Here is a 27,033-nt window from a genome sequence, read left to right as displayed (position 1 = left end):
TGCTTATCTCAAGCTACTTTTCAAATGTCAACAACTCGATATTCCAGTAAAATGTATTTATCTTCTTATCAACTTATGATAGGTGTATGAGTCGTCCACGCTTGTCATCTAGAACTTTCTGGCTCTAGAAGGTAGTGAAGAAGTTACTTGTTTTGAAAATGGGCTGCAGTACCCAAATCTGACCACAGGATAACATTCTTACATCATACGCCTTTCAGGTAATGATGGGATTAAATATGCTGTAAATAGAAAGAATTTTAATCCAGTAGCAGAAGAGGGAAACAGTATCTGTACACTTTGGCGCCATGTTTTGTTCAGATTGTGGGTCATGTGACATAATTGTGAACAAACTGTGACAGTCGTGTGACCGTCAAGCACATTTTCTTGTCACAACAAAGTCAAATAGTGTCTTAATTATATATTTAAAATTTTTTTTTCTAAAGGCTAATGTATTTCTAGCTAATTTCAACAAAACAATGGACAATATCACAACACTAATAGCAAAATATAATTGACACTTATCTCCTGCAGTACTTAAAATCTCCACAAGACGGCAGAAGTAGTTAAAGGTCTAATTCACTGAAAAACAATTTTTATTATTATTTCTGAATACCATATAATCGGTCACTGAAATTGTCATGCAGGCTGAACATGAAAATAGTCTTCTGCCTCCATCTCCTGCATCAGCTTCTGATAGAAGACAGAGAAACTCTGGAACTGGAAAATCCTGACAGATCTGTCATGCTGTCCCCTAACATTCATGAACTCACCCATCTTGACCCACGACGGGGAAGGTTGTTGTTGGTTTAGCATCCAGGAAACAGCAGAGAATGTCTCGACTGGTATAAGCTAAACGTTAGCATTAGCAACTCCACAGGACAGCAGAATTCATTCAGGCATGTGCTATTTTATGAGGCTTGCTGTTAGCCAATCTAAGGAAAGAAGCCCAAATAACAGTTAAATAAGAGTCCACATTCTCTCCGTGAATTCTCCAGTGTCAAACAGCTGCACCGGAGCTTTTTTTCCCCAGAGTACAATTTACAAGACATTCATTCCTACTAGAGATCACTTCAGATACAAAATATGAGTAGAGTATACCTTTAATGGAACAGATGTGGAGCTAATATTGTACATTTAGCATTTAGGGGTTAATTATATCAATTTTTAAAGACATTTTATGCTCAAAAACATTTCAATGGCTTTCCATTGTTTTGAATATGTTTGGACTTTCAAGGTGCTTTAAATGTGTTTTTATTTTAGATTTTATTACTCTGTGTGCTTTTAGTAGTTTTACTACGTAACACTTGAAGATTTGGCTGACATATTTAGTATTTTATAAAAAATAATTTTTACTATCTTTATTTTGCCATTTTATGTGCAATTTGGTCACCACCTCCTCTCAAAGTTGTTGTACATTTCTTCCATTTTTGTCTTGCTTGGACTAAAGTGAAACTAGTTCTAGACAAATTCAAAACAAGCACAATACTTTTTTGAGCCTTTGATGATCCGTAAGTTCTTTCAAGCATGCTCACAGCAACACAACAACAAGATGCTGCAACAAACTTGTTGAGACCTTTTGAAAACCCTTTTGCAAACATCGTCTCACTTTTCACTTCAGTTGTAAATTCCACTTTCTCTGTTGTTTATAGAAGCACATTGTTTTATTTTTTATCAGAGCTGTTAGAGAGTAAATCCTGAAGCCTTTGTTTTATGCAGGAGCTCATGCTATGTTTGCAGAGGTTTGTGCAAGGTGCATTTCCTCCCTAATTTACATTTAGCTCAAGCTGATACCAAACATGTAAATGTTTTGAGTTCTGGTAAATAATGAATGAATGTGACCACCTGTGAGAAAACACAAACAGTTCAACACTGTTTGCTTCGCTTAGCTGATTTAAATGAGTCCTTCTGTGATTTTCTTGTCACGTGGATCTGACACACATCGTGTGAATTGACATGCGCACATATTTACACAACATGGACATGCACGCACGTACACACACACACAAACACACACAGGAAAAGAGTAGCTATCCTTAGGGATCTTCCACAAGGCCTGATCAGGGTGTTAGAGTAAGCTCACGTGCAAAAACTATTTTTTAAAACTCCCTGGTTAACGTCTACCTCCATTACAGCTCATGGATGTGTGAAAAAGACACACATTAGTGTTTTTCTTTTAACTTCTGCTTCTCTCAGTTTTCCCTTTAAGCCAAAATCAAACATGTTTAAGTGAACCCAAATTTATTTCGAACCAACCACTGTCTTGAATGCCACTTAGAAAGAAGACAAAAACAAAGATTTGGAAGCTATTATCAAGATTTATTTCAAAAGTCTCTCATCATCTCTGTCCCGACAGAGTTTATGAACTCTGACAGTTCATAAACAAAAGTGTTCCTGCTTCATAAATAACTGAGCAAGTTTGTTCGGTAGTCTTCATTTTTACAGCGGCATCAGAGGGAGCTGCAATAGCTACGTTTCCATCTTAAACAGCAGCACAGAGTAAAATATGTCTTCATGTCTGCCTCAGATCTTTAAAAAATGTGTTGCATAGCCCTGAACCACAAGGTTTACTTCTGCAGGGAAGAGACCAAATGAGTCAGGTTGCACAAAAGGCCAGGTTTAAAAAGAGCCGTGAGTAAACATATTGATTTGAGTCCTGATCACGTTAACCTGGCACCACGCCATGTCTACACTACGTGGAAAGCAGACGAAAGTACAAGCGTTTGGGTAAATTCGGCTCGAATGCTGAATGTTCTCCACTCAGAAAAGCAGCAGGAAGAGCAGGAAGGTCTGAGGAAAAATGCAACACAAAGGATTGTGTTTGTAAGTAGAACTTTTATCGGTTTATTTGTAAAAGATTTAAACACAGACTGTAGTACAGCTGTTGCAAAGTCAAATGGGAATTCAGAAAAATAGGAATATTGATGCTAATATTGTTTATGAGCGTATTTATTCATACAATAGCAACCATAATTGATGCTTTTGTTATTTTTTTGGCTTACATTTTTCTCTAAACAAACTCTCAAACTGCTTTTCTCCACATTTGTTTTGTATTTCTAATCCTTCCTCTCATTTCCTCTGACCTTCTTTCTTTGCAGTTGGACGACTTGGTGTGCACGCCGTCGCGCCAGGACAATCTGCTTATCCTTGGCCTTCATAACAATTTCCCTCCACCTCCTCCTGGTGCTTGTGTCTCTTTCCATTCACCACTTGCCCTGTGACACCCCTCATCCACCCAGGACACACGTCCTCAGAGACTTGGCTCGCACCAACTACACGTCCACGGGGATCAGAAGTGATCCATCTGGAAACCATCAAAGACACATTTCCAGTGAAGATGGCAAAATGGACACAAACAGTCATGTTAAAGGACCTTATAATAAAGGTTTAACAACAACAGGAGGCAGAAAGACCCAAATGAGTGGGCCTGGGAGCACAGGCCCCTCTGGAGCTGACAGATCAGGATCTTGGGAGTCTGACCTGCTGAAGATGAAAGCGCTGTTTGACCATCCACTTTACAGCACACCCCGACCTGCAGTTCCTGAGGATGACTGGCTTCTGAAAGTGAAACCGAAGGTCAAAGCAAGTGAAAAGAGCTCTCTGATGTGGTCAGTACAACACAGCTGGACAATAGGTGTGTGTGTGTGTTTGTTTATTTTTGTATGACTAAGTGTGTGTGAGATTAAACCTCTGATGAGCTAATTCATTATTTCCACGCAAGAAAGGAAATTATCCAAATCACCATCTAGAAAAACTGGGGAACTGATCCCTGCAAAATGCTAATTAAATTGATGAAGTACCAGAAAAAGACTTTAAAATAAGATGAAGGAAATGAATACAGAAAATCATAAACATCTCTGCAAAAATACACTTCATGTGAGGGAATATTCTACCAGAAAAGGTACATAAAAAGTATATTCTACAAGAAAAGGTATATAGACAATATATTCTACAGGAAAAGCTATATTAGAAAAGCTATATAGTGGGTATATTCTACACAAAAAAGGTATATAGAAGGTATATTCTATAAGGAAATATACAGAGAAGGCATATTCTACAAGAAAAGGTATATAAAAGGAAAATTCTACAAGAAAATATATATTGAGGGTATATTCCACAAGAAAAGGTGTACATAGACGGTATATACAGGAAAAATTATAGAGGATATCTTCTACATGAAAAGAAATACAAAGGGTATATTCCACAAGAAAAGGTATATTCTACAGGAAAAGCTATAGAGGACATCTTCTACATGAAAACTATGTAATGGGTATATTCTACAAGAAAATAAATACAGAGGGCAAATTCTACAAGAAAAGGTATATAGAAGGTATATTCTACAAGGAAATATATAGAGCCAATTTTCGAAGAAAAGAAATACAGAAAGCTGCTGAATGTCCCCAGATGGGTCGGACTGCAGGGAGGCGACACAGTTTTCTGCTGCCTTAGATGAATAATACTGAAAGTAGTGCTGCTGCCATGTCTTCCTGTTGTCTCGCTTTAGTTTAGTGCACAGGCAACGTCTGCTGTAGCTCAGCAGTCTAACAATCAACTGTTTGAACCCATCGCAAACACAGCAAAACTATAAAATGGTCAAAGATGCATGCGTTCTGTAGCTGTAGTAAAATGTCCCATGAACCGCAGGAGGCTTTAATAAGACTTTCTCAAAGTAACGATTGCATGTTCATCCAGTACTAATTCACTTTGGGACTCAAACTGATTCAAGGTGACCGGCCACATCAGCTAATCAATGTTAGCATATACAAAAAGACTATGGCCTGGTCAATTTTACAGATACTAAGTAAAGATTTGGTTTAACTTAGTCATTTACATCCCTGAGTGAGATTAATAAAAAGTCAAACAAAACCTTGTGATATCACATTAGATTGTGCGTTTTTCCTATGTCTTTTTTTCCTATCAGTATGTTTGCAAGGGAGTATTGTCTCGTAATTTGATCTCTGACTCATCAATTTATTTATTGTTTTACAGGAAAAGCGACACCCAAGATGGATATGAGGACATCCAATGGAACAGAAGCAGTGAGAGCCACCCTCCTTGGCTGCGCTTCCATCTGGGAATCACACGCTGGGAGCTCTACCCCCATCAGGACCCCAACATGGAGCTGTTGGTGCAGCACCTCGCCACCCACCGCATTGTCAGTGCAGGTTAGACACCTAAATTCTGGGTTGCGTTTTTCTTATAAACTTTTACACAACACTGGCATTGCATATTTATATAGCTGTTTCACTCCTCCACAGAGTAATCTCAGCAAATCACAGAGTCTGTTAAGTGGCACGCTGATCAGGCATCGTGTCGGACTGGCAAAGGCAAGATGTTTTTAATTAGAGGAGCGCCTGCCTCATTAAATTTAAAATTATCATCATAAAACTACACAGGCTTATGAGGGAAGGATAACCAGTGGCATTAACATTCTCAGCCCTACGTGAGCTACAGCGACTTAAAGCAGTGCAAAGAGGATGATTCTTGTAACCCTGTGACACCTGAGGTTTGAGGCTAGACTTTCAAACACAGATTTACTTTGAAGTTTTCCTGTAATGAGATCGCTGTCGAGCTCCAAGGGACCTGGGAGCTTCAACCATAGAATCAGTGGGCTCAGAGGAGGATGGACAGGAATACACAAACCGCTGATCAGGCAGCATGCTCACAGCGTCAGTCAATCACGAGAGTTTCTAAGAAGTTTGGGGACATTCTCTTCGACTCTTTTCACACTAAAATTTTACCTGTAATGAGATGTGGGCCTAATACTGTTGATTTGTTCACTCACAATTTTTATTTAGTCAGACTCAGCAACTATTAGCTGCTTGTCATGCACTGCTGTGAACAAGTATTTGTCCCCTTAAATACACTTAAATATTTGATAATAGCGAAAAAATGTTAATATCAGCTAGAAATTTTGCACAAAAATACCAGATTACTCCAGTTATTAATGCTTCAGATAAATATTTGTAGATTCTCTATGGTACCTTTTGAAAAGTGTGTGTACCATTCCATCTAGTGTAAAACAAAAACACTGTATTTCAGAAAAACAGTCAGACACGGTGGTGGTAGTGTGATGGTCCGGTGCTCCTTTGCAACTTTAGCACTTGGAACACTTGCTGTAATTGATAAATCCATCAGTTAGGCTCTCCGTCTGCAAATCTAGAAGGTTTGACCTTTGACCTGAAAGATGCAAATCACTGAAAAGCCATTTTTTTAAAATTATGTCTGATTAGAATCGGTCAATCTGAGTTTTTCATGCCGGCCAAACATGAAAATAGTCTCCTACATCTATCTCCTGCATTAGCTTCAGATAGAAAATAGACGGTAAAATCCTGGATTTGAAAAGCCTGACAGACCGTCACACTGTCACTTAACATTCATGGAGACTTGGCTTGCAACGGGGAAGGCTGTTGTTGGTTTAGCATCCAGGAAACAGCAGAGAATGTCTCAGCTAGTAGACGCTAACAGTTCACATTAGCAAATTCACCACATGGCAGAACTCTTTCAGGCTTGTGTTATTTGTGAAAGATAAAACCTCCACATTGCAAGTCAGTAGTAGAGTCATGTTGTTGTTATCCAATCTGAGGCGAGACATCCAAATATCAGAAAATAAGACTCCAAAACCTGCCGTCTTAATGCGGGTTAGTTTAGTTCCTAGGAATGGTGCACCAGTCAGAGCTGTAAATCGTGATAAAACGGTCTCTCAAAAATGACAGACCGTCAGATGTGTAGATCGTAAAACGGTCTAAAATCGTCATATCGCCCAGCCCTAGCACCAGTGCATTATTTTTCCTCGAGAATGACTTTCAAGGCATTCATTCCTACTAGAGACCACTACAAATGTATTGATTAAATGAACTATACCTTTAAACTTCTTCCACATGGCTGAAATAAAACAATTCTGATAAAATCTTATTTGAAGTCATCAGTTTCATTTGTATCGTGGCAGATAGTTGCTCATACTGGGCCAGGTTCTGTTGGATATTTCTTCCTGTTAAAGGGGCATTTTCCTCTTCACTGTTGCCACATGCTTGTTTAGCATGAGGGTTGCTGTTAAGTCTCTGACACCACAAATCAGTGACTTGATCCAATCTGCTGTTTCATTAGGTAGAACACTTTTAATTAATTGATAAATCAAATGCAATGCTCAGTTTACATTTACTTTAGTAAAGTGTTTCGAAATAATGCTCGTTTTGAACTGGCGCTATACGCTCACTGGCCACTTTATTGGGCACACCTTGCAAAACCCGGGGTGGACCCCCTTTAGCTTTCAGAACTGCCGTAATCCTTCGTGACACAGTTTCAACAAGGTACTGGAAACATTTCTCAGAGATTTTGGTCCATATTGACACGATAGCATCATCCAGTTGCTGCAGATTTGTCAGCCGCACTTCCATGATGCAACTCTCTCGTTCCACCACATCCCAATTGTGCTCTATTGGATTGAGATCTGGTGACTGTGGAGGCCATTTGAGTACAATGAACTTATTGTCATGTTCAAGAAACCAGTCTGAGATTATTCAAGCTTTATGACATGGGGCATTATCCCGCTGGAAGTAGATGGGTACACTGTGGTCATAAAGGGATGGACATGATCAGCAAAAATACTCAGGTAAGCTGTGGCGTTGCAGTGATGATCGATTAGTACTAAGAAATCCAAAGTGTGCCAAGAAAATGTCCCCACACCATTACACCACCAGCAGCCTGATCCGTTGATACAAGGCATGATGGATCCATGCTTTCATGTTGTTGATGGTAAATTCTGATCCTACCATCCAGATGTTGCAGCAGAAACTGAGACTCATCAGACCAGATAACATTTTTCCAATCTTCTATTGTCCAATTTTGGTGAGCCTGTGTGAATTGGAGTCTCAGCTTCTTGTTCTTAGCTGACAGGAGTTGCATCCGGTGTGGTCTTCTGCTGCTGTAGCCCATCTGCCTCAAGGTTCGACGTGTTGTGCATTTGGAAATGGTTTTCTGCATAGCTTGGTTGTAAAGAGTGGTTATTTGAGTTACTGTTGCCTTTCTATCAGCTAGAACCAATCTGGTCATTCTCCTCTGACCTCTGGCATCAACAAGGCATTTTTGCCCACAGAACTGCCGCTCACTGGATGTTTTCCTTTTTTCAGACCATTGTCTGTAAACCCTCGAGATGTTTGTGCATGACAACCCCAGAAGTTTAGCTGTTTCTGAAATACTCAGACCAGCCTGTCTGGCACCAACAACCATGCCATGTTCAAAGTCACTTAAATCACCTTTCTTCCCCATTCTGAAACTCGGTTTGAACTACAGTGGATCGTCTCAACCATGTCAACATGTCTAAAAGCATTGAGTTGCCACCATGTGATTGCCTGATTAGTAATTTGCTTTAACGAGTAGTTGGACAGCTTTACTGAATAAAGTGGCTGGTGAGTGTATAAATAAACTGAATTGAGCTGAATAAAAATAAATAGGACAAAATTCCTCCATGGCAACATAAGAAACTTAACACCAGTTCTCACATATGCTTTGTTTCAGTTGTTCCCACCAAGAAGAAGAAGAAGAAAATATCATTTCTATAGCGCCTCTCAAGATAAAAATCACGAGGCGCTTCACAAAAACAAAAATTGTAAAAATATTAAAAAGCATTTAGAAAATGTTTAAAAATATATTAAAATGAGCAAAAACAGGCAATTGTGATTAAAAAATGTTAAGAAAGAGAGAGAGTGAACAGGAAAGAGGGAAATCAGTGGAGGGTGTTTCAGCCAGTTATTGAGTTTCAGGTTTAATTAAGTTTTAACACAAATTGGTTAGGAGAGTTTGTTCTCTCAATAAGTAAAATCATTGCTTGAAAACTAAATAGTATTTTAACCAGGTCATCATTGTCTGATACTGACTTTTATTTTATATTCTGTAACTTTTAAGAGTAGAAAAAAGCTGAGACAAAAGAAATCTTGTGGGGGGGGGGGGGGGGGGGAGATATGTTTTAGCAGCTCTGACCAGGATATGTGTTGCATATAAAACATGACTACAATCTTTCAGGAAGGATGCTTCCAGTTTTGATCCAACCTTGGACAAGTTGTCCACTTTATCTAAAAGCGTATTCAACCTGTTTACATCCTTGTAGTTAACACCGTGTAATTATGCACTGTAGGCTGAAATGATGGCCAAATTTAAAGGAAACCATGTTTATCGATCCAGAGGCTACCGATTGATCTTTTCATCATATAAAAATAAAGTTACAACAATTCAGAAGCAATTGCTCAAACACACATTTGCAATAAATTTGTCTCATATGAGTGATGTATGACTCCACTCTGTAGAAAGGGTGCCACTTTGACAGGAATTGATTCATATGATGCAAACTCCTGCCAAATAAAGACGTGTGAGAGAAAAACAGGGATGAACTCAGCATTGTGTCAACACAGAGCTGATTGAAACGTACCATACTGTACCTCCACGATGACGCACAGATTCGGTGTGTTTGCTTGCATGTGGCTCCATTAAAAGGCCAGGGCATTTGGTCACAGCGGGATGTGTGTGTGTGTGTGTGTGTGTGTGTGTGTGTGTGTGCTTTGTTGCTATGGTAACATTCTTCTCAATGTTTTTCAGTGCAGAAATCCGGAGGGACACAATTGAAACTGGTGATGTCATTTCCCAACTATGGACAAGCCTTGTTCAAACCTAAGAAGTGAGCTGCAAGTTGAACTACCAACACACCTAACAGGAACTTTCAAATTAAAGAACTTAAAACAACATCAACATCATTAGAGAATTTGTTTCAGCACGGTGTAAATTTATTAGAAAAATGTAAAAAAGTGAATTTGTTGTAATAATTATATTTAAATCTCAGCACAAACAGCAGGGATGTTGTAATACAGCAGAGAAAGATGTGGTTGGGATCTTTAGAGATCATTATGAATGTGCTGGGTTGCTAAGTTGGTAACCTGGCAACAACATCACATTCAGCATTAACAGGAAAATAAGTAATCAGCATGTTTAAAGAGCAAGTCACCCCCAAATAAACATTTTTTTTGCTGATAAACTAAATAAACGAGTGTCTAATCATGCTGCAGACACGTGTTGTCAATAATTTGGCATTTCAGTGCATCTTAGTTAAAATTTAAATATTCTGCCTAAAACTGGCAGTGTTGTGCCGTTGTCAGGTAAAAACTCTGCACTGTATTCTAATTTAAATCTGCCACCGCTATTGGCTAAGAAGTATGCTATGATGTAAACTGGTACATTATGATGTCACAATGCTGTCGTGAGCCTGAGTGTGTGTGTATTTGTTAGCGGCTCCGCCCTCTCGGTCTGCCAGGCAACAGCATGTGTTGCATTTTTCAAACATGAAGTGGGAGTGGAGTTAGACTCTGGTAGGGGTTGACTTGCTCTTTAAAAACTCACAATGCTCATGTAAGTGTTCTAATATTTGTTGCTAAGAAGCAGTACAATCTTTCCTCATTCTCAACTCTGTGTTATTGAATTTGAGTTAAGTACCTGGAAAATTATCCTGGAGCCAAGGATGGATGAGGCACGTGATACAATTCAATTCAAAAATACTTTATTAATCCCAGAGGGAAATTGATCGCTGTAGTAGCTAATAATAATAATAATAATAATAATAATAATAATAATAATAATAATAATAATATCATCAAGTCGTCAAAGAGTTATTGTATATTACAATGGCTGTTGGCAGGAAGGATCTCCAGTAGTGGTCAGTGTTGCAGTGAAACTGAAGAAGCCTCTGACTGAAGACACTCTTCCGTTGTCGGACAGTCTTGTGAAGAGAATGCTCAGGGTTGTCCATAATTTTCTTGATTCTCTGGAGAATCCTTCTTTGCATTACCTCCTCCAGTGGTTCCACAGTCGTCCCCAGAACAGAACCAGCCTTTCTTAGGCTGTTGAGCCTTTTCAGGTCCCTGCTTCTGATGCTGCTACCCCAACAGACGATGGCTGAAGAGATTACACTCTCAACAACAGACTTGAAGAAGATCTGCAGCATCTTGCTACAGACATGAAGGACCTAAGCATCCTCAAGAAGTGCAGTCTGCTGTGTCCCTTCTTGTAAACGGCTTCGCTGTCCTTTCTCCAGTCCAGTCTGTTGTTCAGGTGAACTCCAAGGTATTTGTATTCCTCAACCACCTCCACTTCTTCTCCTATGATGGAAACAGTGTTTGACTCCACCCTGTTTCTTCTGAAGTCTGAAATCATCTCCTTTGTTTTATCACGTTCAATGTCAGATGATTGTTTCCACACCATGCCACAAAGCGCTCCACCAGTTCTCTGTACTCAGCTTCCTGTCCATCTCTGATACACCCGACAACTGCAGAGTCATCTGAGTATTTCTGTAGATGACAGGTCTCTGATTTTTACTGGAAGTCTGAGGTGTACAGGGTGAAAAGGAATGGTGGCAGTACAGTCCCCTGTGGTGCTCCAATGTTACTGATGGGAGGAGGATGGGATGTTTGATTTGCTGGGGACAGGTGAGGAGGATGCTGGGTTTGTTCCCGAACTGAACCTATTGCAGAACTTGTTCAGTTCATTGGCTGTTTCCAGGCTGCCATCTGTGCAATCCTTCCTCTGCTTGAAGCCTGTGATCTTCATCCCTGATCAGACATCTCTGATATTGTTCCTCTAGTTTGTTCTCAAGCTTCTTCCTGTATGCCTCCTTGCTGTCTCTGATCTTGATCTTCAGTTGCGTCTGTATACTCCTCAATAATTCCCTGTCTCCCTCCTTGAAGGCTCTTTTTTCTCATTTAGCAGATTTCTTCAGTTCACTGGTGATCCAGGGTTTGTTATTAGTGAAGCATCTCACTGTTCTGGTGGGTATGATGTTGTCCACACAGAAGTTTATATAGTCAGTGACACATCCAGTCATGGCATTGATGTCCTCTTCATATCCTTGGCAGAGAGTCATCCAATCTGTGGTCTCAAAACAACCCTGCAGGGCTTCTTCAGCATCCTGTGACCATTTTCTCACAGTTCTTCTTGTCACAGGTTGCCTGTGATCAAGTGGTTTGTGTTCTGAGCAGAGAAAAACAAGATTGTGATCTGAATGTTCCAGAGGAGGTCTTGTGTTGGACATGTTTGCATTCTTTACATTTGCATAACACAAATCCAATGTCTTGTTTTCTCTGGTGGAGCAGCTGACAAACTGTTGAAATGTTGGAAATGTAGCAGAGAGTGAGGCATGATTAAATCTGCATTACTGTGTTACTGCATTACTGCATTATATTACAAATCTGTACTAAATACTGCATCCCTAGTGGACATGCTGTTTCCTCTTTAACGTGCCAATCTTCTTCACTCATTTGCCAGTGATCGTATATTCCTTATGGTTACCATGGAAAAAATAATTGAAACTTCCGCCTCCTTCCCCTCCCTTTTTGCTCCTGCCCTACATCCATGAAACTGAGTTTTATTCTAGGCGTTGCTAAAACTCAATCAGCTGTTCTTATATATAGAAGTTTAACCTTTGGCTGGGAACTTCTTTTATTCTTACGTAGCACCATCGACATATAAATATTGGACAATGGGTTTCCATAGTCTCCTATAATAAGTTATTGAGCTAAAATGGGAGGTGGCCACCACCACCATTTTGACCGTGTCACAGGTTCCGTCAAGCCCAGACAATTCCACAAAAGGGAAGAGAGGTGGAGCTGAGGGTGGGGCTGTAAGGCTGGGATCAACTGACGACACTCGGTCGAACTAGCTACAAGCTAACCTGAAGCTAACCCAAAGCTAACGCGGAGGTGGGAGCTAAGCTAACGGAGGTAGCAACCTAGCTACAAGCGGAGTTAACTGTGCACAACACTAGAACTTCTGAATCAGAGATACGCCGGGCTGACCGCTGGGTAAAACCGGGTGGAACACAGAGGTCTCCCGAGAGCTCCACAAGCCGGCAGCCGCGCAGCAGACAAGCGCTGCTGCGATCTGAGATGCGCAGAGCTGCCGCTGGGAGAACCGGGTGGAAAGGTTTCCATCCCAGAGCTCCACAAGCCGGCAGCCCGCGCAGCAGACAGAAGCCGTGATCAGACAGAGATGTGCCGAGCTGCGGGGAGGGGAGAACGGGTGGAAAACATCGGTCTCCCGAGAGCTCCACAAGCTGATAGTCGGAACCCAGCTCCACCAATATGTTATATTTCAACCCATTTTCTAAAGTGCAACATTATGTTAAATGCACTGGGTTTTACCCTATTACATTTAAATTTCATGGTTAAACAGTACATGTTAAAATCTAAGCTCAGCTCGGCAGTGACCTAAAATACATAAATATAATTTTACTTACCAAAAAAAATGAAGTGGAGACTCCTTGGACGCTCTATTAGTGCAATTAATGCCACAGCAAGTCATTTTGTCCAACAATTGCACAAATAATATCCAAAAAAGAATACACAAACACGGAGACTCAAAATCCCAGAACAGTTTCCAGGCCAGACCGATGATCTACTGAGGCCTTTCCACGGAGCTAGCTCTGTGGTCACGTGGGTCTGATGCTCATTAATTATACAGAATTTTAGGCTTTTAATATACTTAAACAGAAGCGTGAAAAAAACATTCACCCCCCTCAGAGTTGTCATGAGTGTAAACTAGATCATTTAAACCAAAAACATATTTTGGAACCAGGCTGTAAACATGTTTATTTCTGCTGTGAAATTGGTATTTTTAACTTGGGAGTCAATGATTTGCTCGCTTCTGACACCAGCCCCCAGCGGATGAGGGTGGAACTGCAATTTTTGTCACTTCCGCGTTGGACTAAATTTTTCACCCACATTGTGGGGGCTTGTGTAGCACTGGCAGTCTGTAAACCTTTAAAGAGCAGCGAAATACCCCATATTTAAAATTTATCCATCCATTTTCATCCAATCCAGGGTCAGGTCGTGGAAGCAGCCACCTAAGCAGGGAGGCCCAGACTTCCCTCTCCTTAGCCACTTGGGCCAGCTCCTCCAGAGGAATCTCAAGGTGTTCCCTGGCCAGACAAGAAAGTCCCTCCAGCGTGTCCTGGGCCTTCCCTTTGGTCTCTTCCCAGTTGGATGTGCCCAGAAAACCTCAGGGAGGTGTCCAGGTGTCCTACTCAGATGCCTGAGCCATCTCAACTGGCTCCTCTTGACGTTGGAGAACAACAGATCTACTCTGAGTTCCCAGATGATCAAACTTATCACCCTATCTGTAAGAAAGAGCCCAGAACCCCTGCAGAGACAACTAATTTCCATAGATCAACCAGTAAATAGAAAGCTTCGCCTTCTGGCTCAGCAGTCTTTTCCCCACGACAGACCGGTACAATGCCCGCATCACTGCAGACACAACACCGATCTCCCGATCCGCCTTTCCCTCACTTGTGAACAAAACCCTGAGACACTTAGAGTCCTCCACTCGGGGCAGGACCTCGTCCCTGACCTGAAGAAGGCATTCTACCTTTTTCCAGTTTAAGACCGTGGTTTCGGATTTAGGGGAGCTGATTCTTCACTCACCTGTTAACCGCTCAAGCAAAAGCTGGAGATCACAGTCAGAAGCCAACAGGACATCATCTGCAAAGAGCAGAGACCTGATCATTAGGTCACCAAAACGAATCCCCTCAACACCTTGACTGCAGAAATCCTACAAAAAAATCACTTTTGCTTAAACCTTTTGTGTGATTTGTTTTATGAACATTTTAGTTTCTAATGATCTTTATTCATCTGTTTTTGTCTTCTAATTATGTTGTAACGTCTCTGGTGATAACCGCCATATAAATAAACTTTACTACCACTAATTTACATTTCAGATGGTGTAGCAAAATCACATTGTGCAACACCAAAATAAACGTTTTTTAAAACACAGATTTTATTTTACTGATTAAAAAAGAAAACTCATGAAAATACAAGAAAAGATCCAACAGAGCAGAAGTGCAACAGGCTCCTACAGCTGGAATCACTGAACACTAGTTTTGTGGATTAGTCCTCTGTGACCATTTGATGGAATAATTATATGGAATTTAATTTAATTTAATGCATCAGTGAATTTATCTTTTCTCTGACAGGCAGGAAAGAGATGAAGAGTCCAACTATAACCTCTACTATTTCTCAGACTTTGAGAGACACAATGCAGAAATTGCAGCTTTTCACCTGGACAGGTGAGTCAGTAAGGGTCAGTAAAACAGAGACAACAAACACAGAATGTGGGCGAGCAGAAAATGAATCACAAAGCTCATTCCTTTGTTTGTGGCTTTTTCTCTGTACTTCTGCAGGATTTTGGGTTACAGGAGGATCCCCCCCGTGGTCGGGAGGCTGGTGAATGTGATAAAGGAGATCAAAGATGTCACTACTGACCGCAAGTTGGCCAGAACCTTCTTTACTTCCCCTGGTACCCTTAACTTACACACAGCCTGTTTAAAATGCTTTTGAAATCCTGATCATAAACACCTTTATACTCTTTCTTTCTCCCTCTCTAATGACATTTTTACTTTGTCATTGTTCTCATTTCCTTCCTGTAATTTTTACTTACTGTGTGCGCCTCTTTCTCCCTCTAGTGGGCAATGTGTGCTTCTATGGCCAGTGCTCTTATTACTGCTCCACTGAGCATGCTGTGTGTGGCCATCCTCGGGACCTTGAGGCCTCCTTGGCTGTTATGCTGCCAGATCTGTCTCTGGCCACCCGCAGGAGCTGGAGATCCCCGTGGAGGCGCTCCTACAGCCGCAGCAAGCTGGCAAGGTTAGTGCACAGAAAAGAACCAGTGTGTTTATTTGTCATCCAGCAAGCAAAAACAAAAATCCCACTAATCCTAAGAAGACACTAATGCATTTTTGTATTTCAGTTGGGAAACAGACCCTGATTATTGTGAAACAATAAAAAAGACCCCACCATATGACAAAGGGACAAGACTGGTGGACTTCATGGATATGGTCATACTGGACTTCTTGATGAGTATGTCTGCTAATTCAATAGGTTGCCTTTACGGCAGACTTTGGGTTTAAATAAAGCAGAGGTGTGTTAACGAAGGCTGCATTCTATTTAGAAGCTCTGCTTGTTAGCAGTTTTAGAGCACAATCAGCAAGCAGAGGTGCAAAAATAGAATGCAGCCCTTTTGAGCTCGTCTTTCCTCCAGACGTGAAAGCATTGTGAAACGGCCGCGAAACTTACCACGCTGCAATTAGCCTCCGTTATAGCGGACAGGGTCCTTTCCACTGGTAGCTAAGTGCAGCGTTCTGGACGTGTCCCATGAGTGAAGGGATCCTATCATTACGTTTTGAGTCTACTTTTTTCGCGCTACACTTTCAAAACACGCCAAACTCTGCAGTTCAGATCGAGCCAGACAGGAAGTCAAACATGAAGGCAGTGTAAAACATCCAAAAACATTCAAATTAAAAGTTATATGCAGCATGTATTTCCGGTGAACCCCGTAGTTGATGTAAACAGAACAGAAAGTAAACCACAGACCTTGGGTACAAGCAGCTGTCTTTCTCCCTGCTTGTGTGAATTGCAACTCCACGTGTGGAAATCACACGTGGTGTTGCAATTCTCATTTTGTGACCTCATGGGATCAGCTGTGTGGAACACTTTCACTCCCGTTTAGCATCAGTATTGCTTCCGGTCGGAAGGGAGCTTGTGTATAAAACATCTATATATTGTTAAACACCACTTACTCAGCCGGTGGAAAGAAAGGGTTAAAGAGCAAGTCACCCCCTACCAGAGTATTACTCCACTCCCACTTACTGTCTGAAAAATGCAACCAAAGCTGTTGCCTAGCAGACCGAAAGGGCGGAGCCGCTAACAAATACACACACACACACACACACACACACACACACACACACACACACACACACACACACACACACACACACACACACACACACACACACGCACGCACGCACGCACGCACGCACGCACGCACGCACGCACGCACACACACACACACACATTCTTGTATTTGTACCCATGTTAGGACTTTGCATTGACTTCCATTCATTTTAGTGAGTCCACTATGCCTAACCCAAACCCTAATCAGATGCTACTTGAAAAAAAAAAGAGTCTACTATTACAACAATCATTAGCCACTGATGTCCAACTCTGTATTCAAGGGCCACCATCCTGCATGCTTTTTATCTGGGGTCACCAACTCCGGTCCCTGATGTCTACTAGCATGTTTTACTCGTTTCCCTGTTTAGTTGTTTAAAACAACTGGTTTTAATCAGCAGGTGATTTATAGGCTGAACAGGTCATTCAGCCACTGAATAAACAACTTAAACACGCTGGATGTGGGCTGGAGTTTGACATCTCTCAATCACAACTGCTTTGAATTATTGATGGATTAAAATTATCAAGTAATTTAACCACTGAATCAGGTGTGCTGGAGAAGGAAAACAACTAAAACATGCAGGATTGTCGTATTTGAGAAGCTGGAGTGGACATAACTGATTATGTCCAAAATGTTCTCGAAAATATTTAAATCCTAAGCAATAGAGGTAGTCTATCTATCTATCTATCTATCTATCTATCTATCTATCTATCTATCTATCTATCTATCTATCTATCTATCTATCTATCTATCTATCTATCTATCTATCTATCTATCTATCTATCTATCTATCTATCTATCTATCCATCCATCCATCCATCCATCCATCCATCCATCCATCCATCCATCCATCCATCCATCCATCCATCCATCCATCCATCCATCCATCCATCTATCTATCTATCTATCTATCTATCTATCTATCTATCTATCTATCTATCTATCTATCTATCTATCTATCTATCTATCTATCTATCTATCTATCTATCTATCTATCTATCTATCTATCTATCTATCTATCTATCTATCTATCTATCTATCTATCTATCTATCTATCTATCTATCATCATCCATCTGTGGTTTGGTTTACAGCAACAGAAGTGCTAACTGCGTGATTTAATGCGCACAAAGTAAAAGTCGCTCACACTTTTCACCAGGACCAAAGCCCTGTCTCGCTCTGCGTTACCATGGAGACGAGCAGTCGCCGTGGTTGCGTTCACAAACTCGCAGGTGAGAAAATCTGTTTCTTTTCTACTTTTATCAAATAGCGCGTTTTATAAACTCCGTGTTTAGAATCAGAATCGCCTCTTGTTTAATTGTATGACGCCATGACGTCGGGTTAATGACTAAAAGTTAAACTAGTGGAATACTTTTTGGCTTTGAGACGTCAGCAGTTGTGAAAGATGTTAGCGAGGTTAGCTAACTAAACGTCCGTGCTCATCTTCGTTTTATCTTAGCACGTTGTTGTTTGTTTGAGAGAGTGCAGGGAATTATGAAAACTATGAGGAACTTGAAAACTTTTGAAATCAAAACTCTCCACACCAGTGCATTTTTAAATGACTTATATGCAATTTCATTGACCTAGCTTATATTTTCCCCATGTTCCCATTTGTTTTGTGTGTAAAGTTACTTAAAAGCAGGCCGGTGTTCACTTGTAAGTCAGAAATAAGTTACAGTAATATATTTTTGCTTCCATTCATCCATTTAATCTGAGGCGATAATATGAAATTTTGCATTTGCCAAACAGTTTTTATCTCCTAGAAAATATTTTTATATCATTTTTATACAGTTATACGGAACACGCATAGATACATAGGCTTCCCAAAAATGAGTAGAATATTTATACACCACCAATCAAGAGCTCTCTTCCTATATACTTCTCTAATTTCGTATTTTTATAATCTGCATTAATCTTCCTCAGTGCTAGCCTTGCTTGAGGTTAACAAATAACTTAAACAGTTTAACACCAGAAGCAGAAATAATGTGAATGTTGTTTGTGCATATGAGTGCTGGAAGCTTAGTTATCTATGTAATTGTATATTTAATAGTTTTTAATAGCTTTAATTGTTCATCTTGCATGAAATTAATAGGTACTTTGTACATAAATACTGCAGTAATTTCAATATTTTTAAATTATGAACAATGTGTTTGTGTGTTCTCTTTCACCTCAGAAATCCCAGTGTGAGTGACCAACAAGGCCAGTTTCACTTCGCTCATATTAGCGGATGGTACTCCCAGAGAGGTCAGCAGCATGTTCGCTGCCCCTCCAGAGGACAGATTCCCAGATGAATCTTCACCGACCCGCAGCAAAGACGTTACAAAGATCAAAGTCAAGAAAAAGACGGATTCTCCTAAAGTGACTTTACCGCCTCTTGCTGTTAGGCCTCTGTTGAGTTGCTCATATATCCATAAAAATACTCCATCTGATAAAACTCTGTCACTGCTGGAACTGCCTCAACTTGTACCTCAGGCAGAGCCAGAGACAAAACAGAAAGAAGGACCTCTAATGGCTGCAGCTTTAGGGGCCGCCATCCCCATCAGACGCACCCAGCTGGAAGCAGAAAGGTGAACAAATTCTCTCAGAAAATGTGAATTATTTTGTATATGAATATCATTTCTAATTTACTTAAAACTGTCACTTTTCGGTAGAAAAAAGAGAAAAACTATGAGCAAGAATTTTACAGATGCAATAACCAAGCTGGCAATTTTAGCCATCATCTTTTACCTCTCAAGCCTTCAGAATCTTAAAGAAAGTCTTGTTTCATCTATGTTGTTGTTTTTGTTTCAGTCCTGCAGAAAAAGATGAACCAATAAAAGTTTCCGCATGTAGAATAAAAAGAAAAACTTATAAACAAGCGACCCAACTAGATAAATATCCCCATACGGGCTTAGAAGTTGCTCACGTGTTTGGTCAGAGACGAGACCCAGAGGAACCAGAGTTTTTCTACCTGAAAGAAGTGGATGAGGATGCCTGCAGGTAGAATGGGAAAGGGCTCCTCTTCCTGTGTTATATTTTTAATTTACTCTGAAAGTTCAGACATGGATGCACAGTCTTATTTATTTGACCTTTTTTCTTGTACACAGACCGTATGATCTGAAGGTGGTCCATTATAGTGAGGCTGGTTCTGATCACTATATCTTCTCACCCAACACGGTGATTCATGTGACCGAGACTGGTTTTGGTGGCACCCTCAGTCTCTCAGAGTGGTACAGAGAGTGCGTGTTGTGGACAGCTTTGCAGGAGATTCCTTTTATTAGGAACTTCAGAATCAAGAAAGCCTTTGCCAGGTAGAGTCTCCTACTTGCTTTTTGTCTTGCTCAGCACTTGAATAAAATATTGACTATGTTTTCTACTCTGCGGGTGAATGTGGCAGGTGGAAGGAGAACAAGCGCATGGTCTCTTTTCAGAGGAAGTGTAAGAATCTACAGGATCTCCTTCTTGTAGCTGTCCCTCAGTTCCGAGAAGCTCTTCATCTGTTCACCAGGTAAGTTAATGGTTACGAGAGTCAGGAAGAGTCAGAAAATCAGAGTGAGAATTACTTTTAAGTGTGTTTTAGAGAACGTGTGCCTCAAATAAAACTAGAACTCATTGACAGAGTGATCGGGGAGCTGAAGGACACACACTGGATGCCATTGGATGACTGTAAAACCTACACAATTCAGGAATTCAAGAAAGTGCTGATGAATAAAAATGAAGAGTACCGTCTGAAACTGAAGAAGTTATCTCAGTACCATCTGGGTATCCTGAACGTGGTATTTATTTATTTTCTTACATTAATGTCCTTCAGTCTTTAGAGCAAACAGTGACTATTTACCTACTAAGGTCATATCATTGCGTTTTCATAAGAGTATTTCTAGAAAAATTCCACAGAAAATGTATTGATCTTTTTTTTAATTCCAAGAAATGTATTCTTTCCAATCAGTTCTTATAAATTTGTTTCACATTAAGGTGAAAGAGGAGACCTACAGGAGGCACAAGGAGCTCCAGATGCAACTAAAACGAGCAAAACAGCAAACCAGCTGTTCTGAACCCATTCACCTGCTTCTGGCGTACCGACATCAGCTGAAGAAAGAGCTGTGCCAGTCTGAAGTCATCCTGAGGAAACTGGGAAATTTTGCAGCACTTGTCCATCAGATGATTACTCAGGGTCTCATCACCATCACCAAACAAGATGCTGTTTCCTTTCTCAGTTTGTTAAAGGTACTACGAGAACATTCATGAGCTCCACCGATGCCGCAGGATTCTTCAACACTAATGAGGACCACTCTGTTAAAGAAAACATATTTAAATCATTGATGCTTTATGGCTTTGGTCTTAAAATGGACAGTATGCTCAAACAGAGTTTGAACTTTAAGCTGGGGACTACAGTTTAAAATTATTTTAAAGTAACGTCAAAAATGGTTAAATTAAATAATCTGACCCCATTCATGGACATAAAATAGGCAATCTTTTACCATTTATATCTCCCCAAAGTTCCTCGCCTGGCCTCTACAGCAAATCATTCACATGAGCCTTGAGCCTTAACCAATAGAATAGAATAGAATAGAATTCAACTTTATTGTCATTGCACATGTACAGGTACAGGGCAACGAAATGCAGTTTGCATCCATCCAGAAAGTGCTTTAGCCGTGATATAGATGTATTACAATATATGTTAGCAATAATATAGATGTGTAAGTATATTACAGAAATGGATCTATTATGTATGTTATAATGTACACGGTATGAAGTATGTTATGAATATTCTATGACTATAAGTATGTACAGGCTGTAGTTAATACAAGCAGTCCATGAGTTTAACGTGGGTCATATGTCAGGAGGCAGAGTTCAGGAGTCTGACAGCTGTTGGTAAGAAACTGTTCCGGTACCTGGTGGTCTTAGTCCGGAGGCTCCTGTAGCGCCTCCCAGAGGGCAGCAGGGTGATCAGTGCATGTGATGGGTGACTGTGGCCTCTGATGATTTTCCTAGCCCTTTTCAGACACCGCTTCCTGTAGATGTCCTTTATGGCAGGAAGTGGTGCTCCGGCGATGCGCTGGGCAGTTTTCCCGACCCTCTGCAACGCCTTCCGGTCCGAGGCGGAGCAGTCCCCATACCAGACTGTTATACAGTTGGTCAGGATGCTTTCGATGGTGCAGCGATAGAAGTTCACCAGGATGTCTGAGGACAGGTTGTTCTTCCTCAGAGTCCTCAAGAAGAAGAGGTGCTGGTGAGCCTTCTTGACCAGCTTGGAGCAGTTGGTAGTCCAGGTGAGATCCTCGGAGATGTGGACTCCCAGGAACTTGAAGCCGCTCACACGCTCCACTGCCGTCCCCTTAATGTGGATGGGTGGATGTGGGTCAGCATTCCTCCTGTAGAGCTCCTTAGTCTTCTCAGTGTTGAGCAGCAGGTTGTTTGTGTCGCACCACTCAGTCAGACGGTCCACCTCCTCCCTGTAGGCGGTCTCATCGTTGTCACTGATGAGGCCAATCACCGTGGTGTCATCTGCAAACTTAATGATGGTGTTGGAACCATCAGAAGGTCTGCAGTCGTGGGTGAAAAGGGAGTAGAGGAAAGGGCTCATCACACAGCCTTGTGGTACACCAGTGTTCATTGTGATTGTTGATGAGCAGCGGTTATTCAGTCGGACATGTTGAGGGCGGTTGGTCAGGAAGTCCAGTAACCATTTGCAGGTGAGGGAACTGATCCCCAGGTCTGTCAGTTTCCTGATGAGTTGTGAGGGGTCAGGGTGGATTGTATTGAATGCTGAACTGAAGTCTATAAACAGCATTCTGGCGTAGGTGTTGGTGTTGTCCAGGTGTGAGAGGACAGAGTGCAGTGCAATGGAGACTGCATCGTCTGTGCTCCTGTTCTGGCGGTATGCAAATTGGTGGGGGTCCAGGGTGGGGGGGGAGACAGGATTTGAAGTGTGCTAAGACCAGCTGCTCTAAGCATTTAGTGATGATGGGGGTGAGTGCTACCGGGCGGTAATCATTGAGGCTAGATGGGTTGGAGTTTTTGGGTATCGGGACGATGGAGGTGGATTTGAAGCAGGCCGGTACCACAGCATGGGCCAAGGACAGATTGAATATGTCTGTGAGCACTCCTGCGAGCTCCCCAGGACACGCTCTGAGAACACGCCCAGGGATGCCATCAGGGCCTGCAGCCTTGTGGACATTGATCCTGCTCAGCACCGCTCGTACATCGGTGGGGGAGAGAGTCAGAGGTTGGTGGTCTGGCATCATGTCTGTTATGGTTGTGGTTGTGAGGTTCCCTCGCTCAAAACGAGCATTAAAAGTTGTTGAGCTCGTTGAGGAAGGAAAGATCAGAGGATGCGGGGGAGGGTTTGGTGATCCTGTAGTCTGTAATGGTCTGGAGTCCTTGCCACATGCGCCGGGGGTTGGAGTTGGAGAAGTGTTCTTCTATCTTCTTTTTGTAATGGTGTTTGGCTTTTTTGATGCCCTTCTTTAGATTAGCCCTGGCTGTACTGTAGGCGTGTGCATCTCCTGTCCTAAAAGCGGTGATGCGGGCCTTCAGTAGGAGACAAACATCCCGGTTCATCCAAGGCTTCTGATTGGGGTACATGGTGATCCTTTGGGTTAGGGTTAGGGTTAGGCCAATAGAGTTAGCCACAAGAGAATGCTAGCACTGTGGGATTAGTCAGTTTAGCACACCAACCTAGCTTGAATGCTAACTCAACCTGCGTTCACTTAATGTAAATGATGAATGGCCTATATTCTATATAGCACTTTCTAGAGTCCTAGAACCCCCCCCCCCCCCCCCCCCCCAAGCCACTTTACAACACAAACAGTCATTCACCCATGCACACACACATTCATACCCTGGTGGTGATGAGCTACACTGTAGCCACAGCTGCCCTGGGGCACACTGACAGAGGCGAGGCTACCATGTACAGGTGACACCGGTCCCTCCGACCACCACCAGAAGGAAAGGTGGGTTAAGTGTCTTGTCCAAAGACACAACAGGAGGATTCTTTGCCGGTACCTGGGATTGAACCTACAACCCTTTGATTACTGGACAACCCGCTCTCCCTCCTGAGCTACTGCTGTCTGTAGGGAGGGGAACACAAAGAGATTCATCTTTTGTGTATTGGAGCTAAGTGAATAACGTACGCTACACCACACTATTGATGGTGTAGCCTGTTATAGCATTGGCAGGGGTATGCTAGTATTATTAGTGCTGAATTTCTGTTAGTTTTAGATGTTTTCCTGCTTGAACACTGATTATTTGATTCAAACGGATGATTAGCTGCTCCTGCAGAACCTGATGAGGGCTGAGAAAAAAATTCAGCAGTTAGAATCGTGTGTGTCTGAGCAGGAACATATCAAAAACATACAGCCTCAGTGGGCCTCTGTTAGCACTAAAAGGCAATGTGCATGTGAAAGGTATGAGGGGTGGCTTTCAACTCCTATTAGAAGAGGAGGGGGAGCAAAGATGTTCAAATTTCTAAATCTCTTCTGCTTCTTGTTGACGTCACACTAAGGACCCCAGCTTTAAAGTATGACAGTAAACACAGAACTGGATCCACATTTAGTATGAAGTACTACTTTTTATTTAACAAGCAACAATACTTAAAGTTTTGGTTTACCTGAATAAAATGTGCCCCCCCCCCAGAGGGATCGATCGCAGCAGTGCTGCCTCTTCTACGTTGAGCTGTGTTTCACTGCTAACAGTCGGCCGACTGTTGACTCAGCCGTTCACGAGTTTCATAAAGCAGCAAATGAATCACTCCTGACTTCTGACAACACCATTGTTCAGGTATTTTGCATTAAAGCGCCACTCTTAAATGTACAAGTCACGTCAGATCTTAGGAAATGTGATTTGTGATAACATGAATTTTTTCATCAATGGCAGATGTGTGAAAATTTGGGATTTTTCCAGGAGATCAGCAGTAAATTATGTAACGAAGATCAGGGTTTAATCTCTGACTCTAAATGTGTTAAACATTCAGCAACCACAGGTATGATGACGTGTCTCACTCTCAGATAACTTCCGATTTATTGTGATTTGTTTACAGTGCTGATTTACCTTTTATTTCTAGGAGTAAAGAAAGAGGAGGTGAAGTTTCAGTCGCTCAGATGCATGTTAGCTCACCAGATGATGCAGCCAGAAGCTAATTCTCTGAAGGTTCAAGGCATCAGGGTTCAAGGCTGTTACCGTCCGTTCTCCAAGGCACAGCTGGAGTGGCACGTCAATATTGAGGATGTTTTTAGAAAAGCTGAAACTGAGCAGGCCAAGATCATGCAGGCAAGGCTGTTTCTGAGTCCAATAAGATCTGAGTCTGAAGCAGAATTCCGAAATATGACACATAATCAGCAGTTTATGTGTGTTGCTGTTGATTGCCATTGCTGTTTGCACAGGATACAGAGTTAGAAATCCAGCAGGTGTGTGACAGCTTTGCTTGGCTGAAGGAGATCCATTCGTTTGTTCGCCAGTGGAGTCCAGGTTCTTTAGAGTCCATGAAGGATCAGCCTGCTTCGGTGTATGAGGAGAACATCAAAAAACTGAGCTACTGGGCCCAAAAGGTTGACGCTATTGTCTCATCAGTTAATACCTCCAATCAGCTGTTCTTCATCAGCTGTACCCACACAAAGGAAACTCTACGTAGGTATTCACTGTGTGAAGGTAAAACTTTTCTTTTAATGTGACCTTAAACTGCTAATTGTAAGTTAGCAAACCTGTTACAGCTTAAGAAGATGTAACAGAAAAACTGACTGTTGGGAGATAAAAGTTCATATTACATATTCTAACATCCAACTAACTGTCAGAGGTGTGACTAAGTCATTGCTTTGCAAGTCACAAGTCTTTTCAGTCAAGTCTCGAGTCAAGTCCAAGTCGAGTCCAAAGTCAATGATCTGGAAGTCCAAGTCAAGTTCAAGTCCTTAACTTTGGATTTTCAAGTCATAATCAAGTCATCTGTCCAACTTCAATTTAATGACAATGATAATAAATAAATTCCAGAAATAAAGCTTCTTAAAGCTTCAAAATTTTGCTCAAACAAGTAGAAACTACAACTGAAACTGATTATAAACAAAGTGCTGCTGGATTTTGCAGTACAAGATCAAACCCAGAACGAAGAATGATTCATGATTTTTATCCATGTTGTGTCACTTTTGTGCTAAAATATCAAATATGCTCAAGTCATCATCAAGTCAACAGACGCAAGTTGATTCAAGTTGCAAGTCATTGGCATTCAAGTCCGAGTCAAGTCGTAAGTCTTTATAGATTTTATCAAGTCAAGTCAGAAGTTATTAAAATAATGACTCAAGTCTGACTCGAGTCCAAGTCATGTGACTCGAGTCCACACCTCTGCTAACTGTTCACAGTGACGAGAAAATCATTAAAACAAATATGAAAGAAAATTGAGAGAAAACAAAACCTTTAGGACCATCACCTAGAAAACTTGTATTTTAAATTAAGGTTCTGGATTTTGCTATAAAAAGTAGGGAATATATATATATGTATATACATATATATATATTTTTTTACTGATGTCCGTTAATCAGTGCAAAATATGACAAGTTCTATGATTTAAGTAAGGCCAGTTGTGGCAAAAAATACCTCTAAAACTAGAACGCAGATCTGTCGGGTGAAGAGACGTATAGCTGAAGAGTTTGATGTTCATGGTAAAAGTTGTGTCATTAAAAGAGTAAAAACCTATATAATTGTTTATTGTAATGTTAATATCAGCCATTCAGATGTACATATAAATATACGTAGAAAAAAGTTATATTTTTATAAAGATTTCCACAAATTTTTATCCTTACATTTTATAAAGAACTCAATTCAAAAGTTGTACTTCTTTTGAAAAAACATGTATCCAATCCACTTATTAACAAAATGGCTTTTGAAGTCTCTGTTCTCGATGATAATCCTCTTTCACTCTTTGCTGCTGTTCCTTTAGGACTCCAGCTGAGCCGCATTGAGAAGCAAGTTGTAGAGCAGCTGGTTGAGCAGACGAGGTTGAACTCCGAAAACCTTGTTTTTGACTTAGAGAGGATGACTGCTGAACTCCAAACAGAACCACAGGATGTGCAGGAGTTCGCAGCATATGCTTTAAGGGTATAAAATGAATTTAAATTTACACTTGGGTAAAGTTTTAATTAATGTAAAATAGGAAATAAGTGTTTTTTTATGTCTTGAATGAACAAATATAACCTGCTGCCCTTTATGGCCGAGTTTTACCAATTAGCTGTGACGATGACTTTGAATTTGATCCATTCCAAAAACTAATCAGTTGTGGTTGTGATGTTTTACAAAAAAAAAAAAGGAAAATG

At 41.1% G+C, this 27,033-nt stretch overlaps 2 protein-coding genes across 4 annotated transcripts in view; both read left to right on the top strand.

The window, feature by feature from the left end:
* The first annotated feature begins 2,662 nt into the window (after positions 1–2,662).
* Positions 2,663–27,033, top strand: part of LOC107375173 (extracellular serine/threonine protein kinase FAM20C) — a 53,792-nt gene continuing 29,421 nt past the window's right edge. Inside the window, exons 1-8 of the mRNA XM_015943563.3 lie at positions 2,663–2,820; positions 3,096–3,605; positions 4,987–5,162; positions 9,589–9,667; positions 15,002–15,094; positions 15,209–15,324; positions 15,491–15,671; positions 15,775–15,884. Of these exons, the coding sequence (XP_015799049.3) occupies positions 2,798–2,820; positions 3,096–3,605; positions 4,987–5,162; positions 9,589–9,667; positions 15,002–15,094; positions 15,209–15,324; positions 15,491–15,671; positions 15,775–15,884 (1,288 nt within the window). The 5' untranslated portion in view covers positions 2,663–2,797. The remainder of the gene's footprint in view (positions 2,821–3,095; positions 3,606–4,986; positions 5,163–9,588; positions 9,668–15,001; positions 15,095–15,208; positions 15,325–15,490; positions 15,672–15,774; positions 15,885–27,033) is intronic.
* The window catches only part of LOC107375035 (dynein heavy chain domain-containing protein 1), a 37,438-nt gene continuing 26,297 nt past the window's right edge, over positions 15,893–27,033 (top strand). For all 3 annotated transcript variants that reach the window (XM_054744767.2, XM_070552578.1, XM_054744765.2), the window contains exons 1-12: positions 15,893–17,988; positions 18,930–19,323; positions 19,547–19,735; positions 19,843–20,046; positions 20,133–20,243; positions 20,355–20,511; positions 20,708–20,959; positions 24,371–24,514; positions 24,611–24,716; positions 24,798–25,003; positions 25,117–25,360; positions 26,661–26,818. In XM_054744767.2, the coding sequence (XP_054600742.2) occupies positions 19,010–19,323; positions 19,547–19,735; positions 19,843–20,046; positions 20,133–20,243; positions 20,355–20,511; positions 20,708–20,959; positions 24,371–24,514; positions 24,611–24,716; positions 24,798–25,003; positions 25,117–25,360; positions 26,661–26,818 (2,085 nt within the window). In that variant the 5' untranslated portion in view covers positions 15,893–17,988; positions 18,930–19,009. The remainder of the gene's footprint in view (positions 17,989–18,929; positions 19,324–19,546; positions 19,736–19,842; positions 20,047–20,132; positions 20,244–20,354; positions 20,512–20,707; positions 20,960–24,370; positions 24,515–24,610; positions 24,717–24,797; positions 25,004–25,116; positions 25,361–26,660; positions 26,819–27,033) is intronic.

The sequence above is a fragment of the Nothobranchius furzeri genome, chromosome 6 (assembly GCF_043380555.1).
Source record: "Nothobranchius furzeri strain GRZ-AD chromosome 6, NfurGRZ-RIMD1, whole genome shotgun sequence".
NCBI lineage: Eukaryota > Metazoa > Chordata > Actinopteri > Cyprinodontiformes > Nothobranchiidae > Nothobranchius > Nothobranchius furzeri.
Note: the sequence above shows the minus strand (reverse complement) of the source record. Positions and strands in the feature narration are given on the sequence as shown.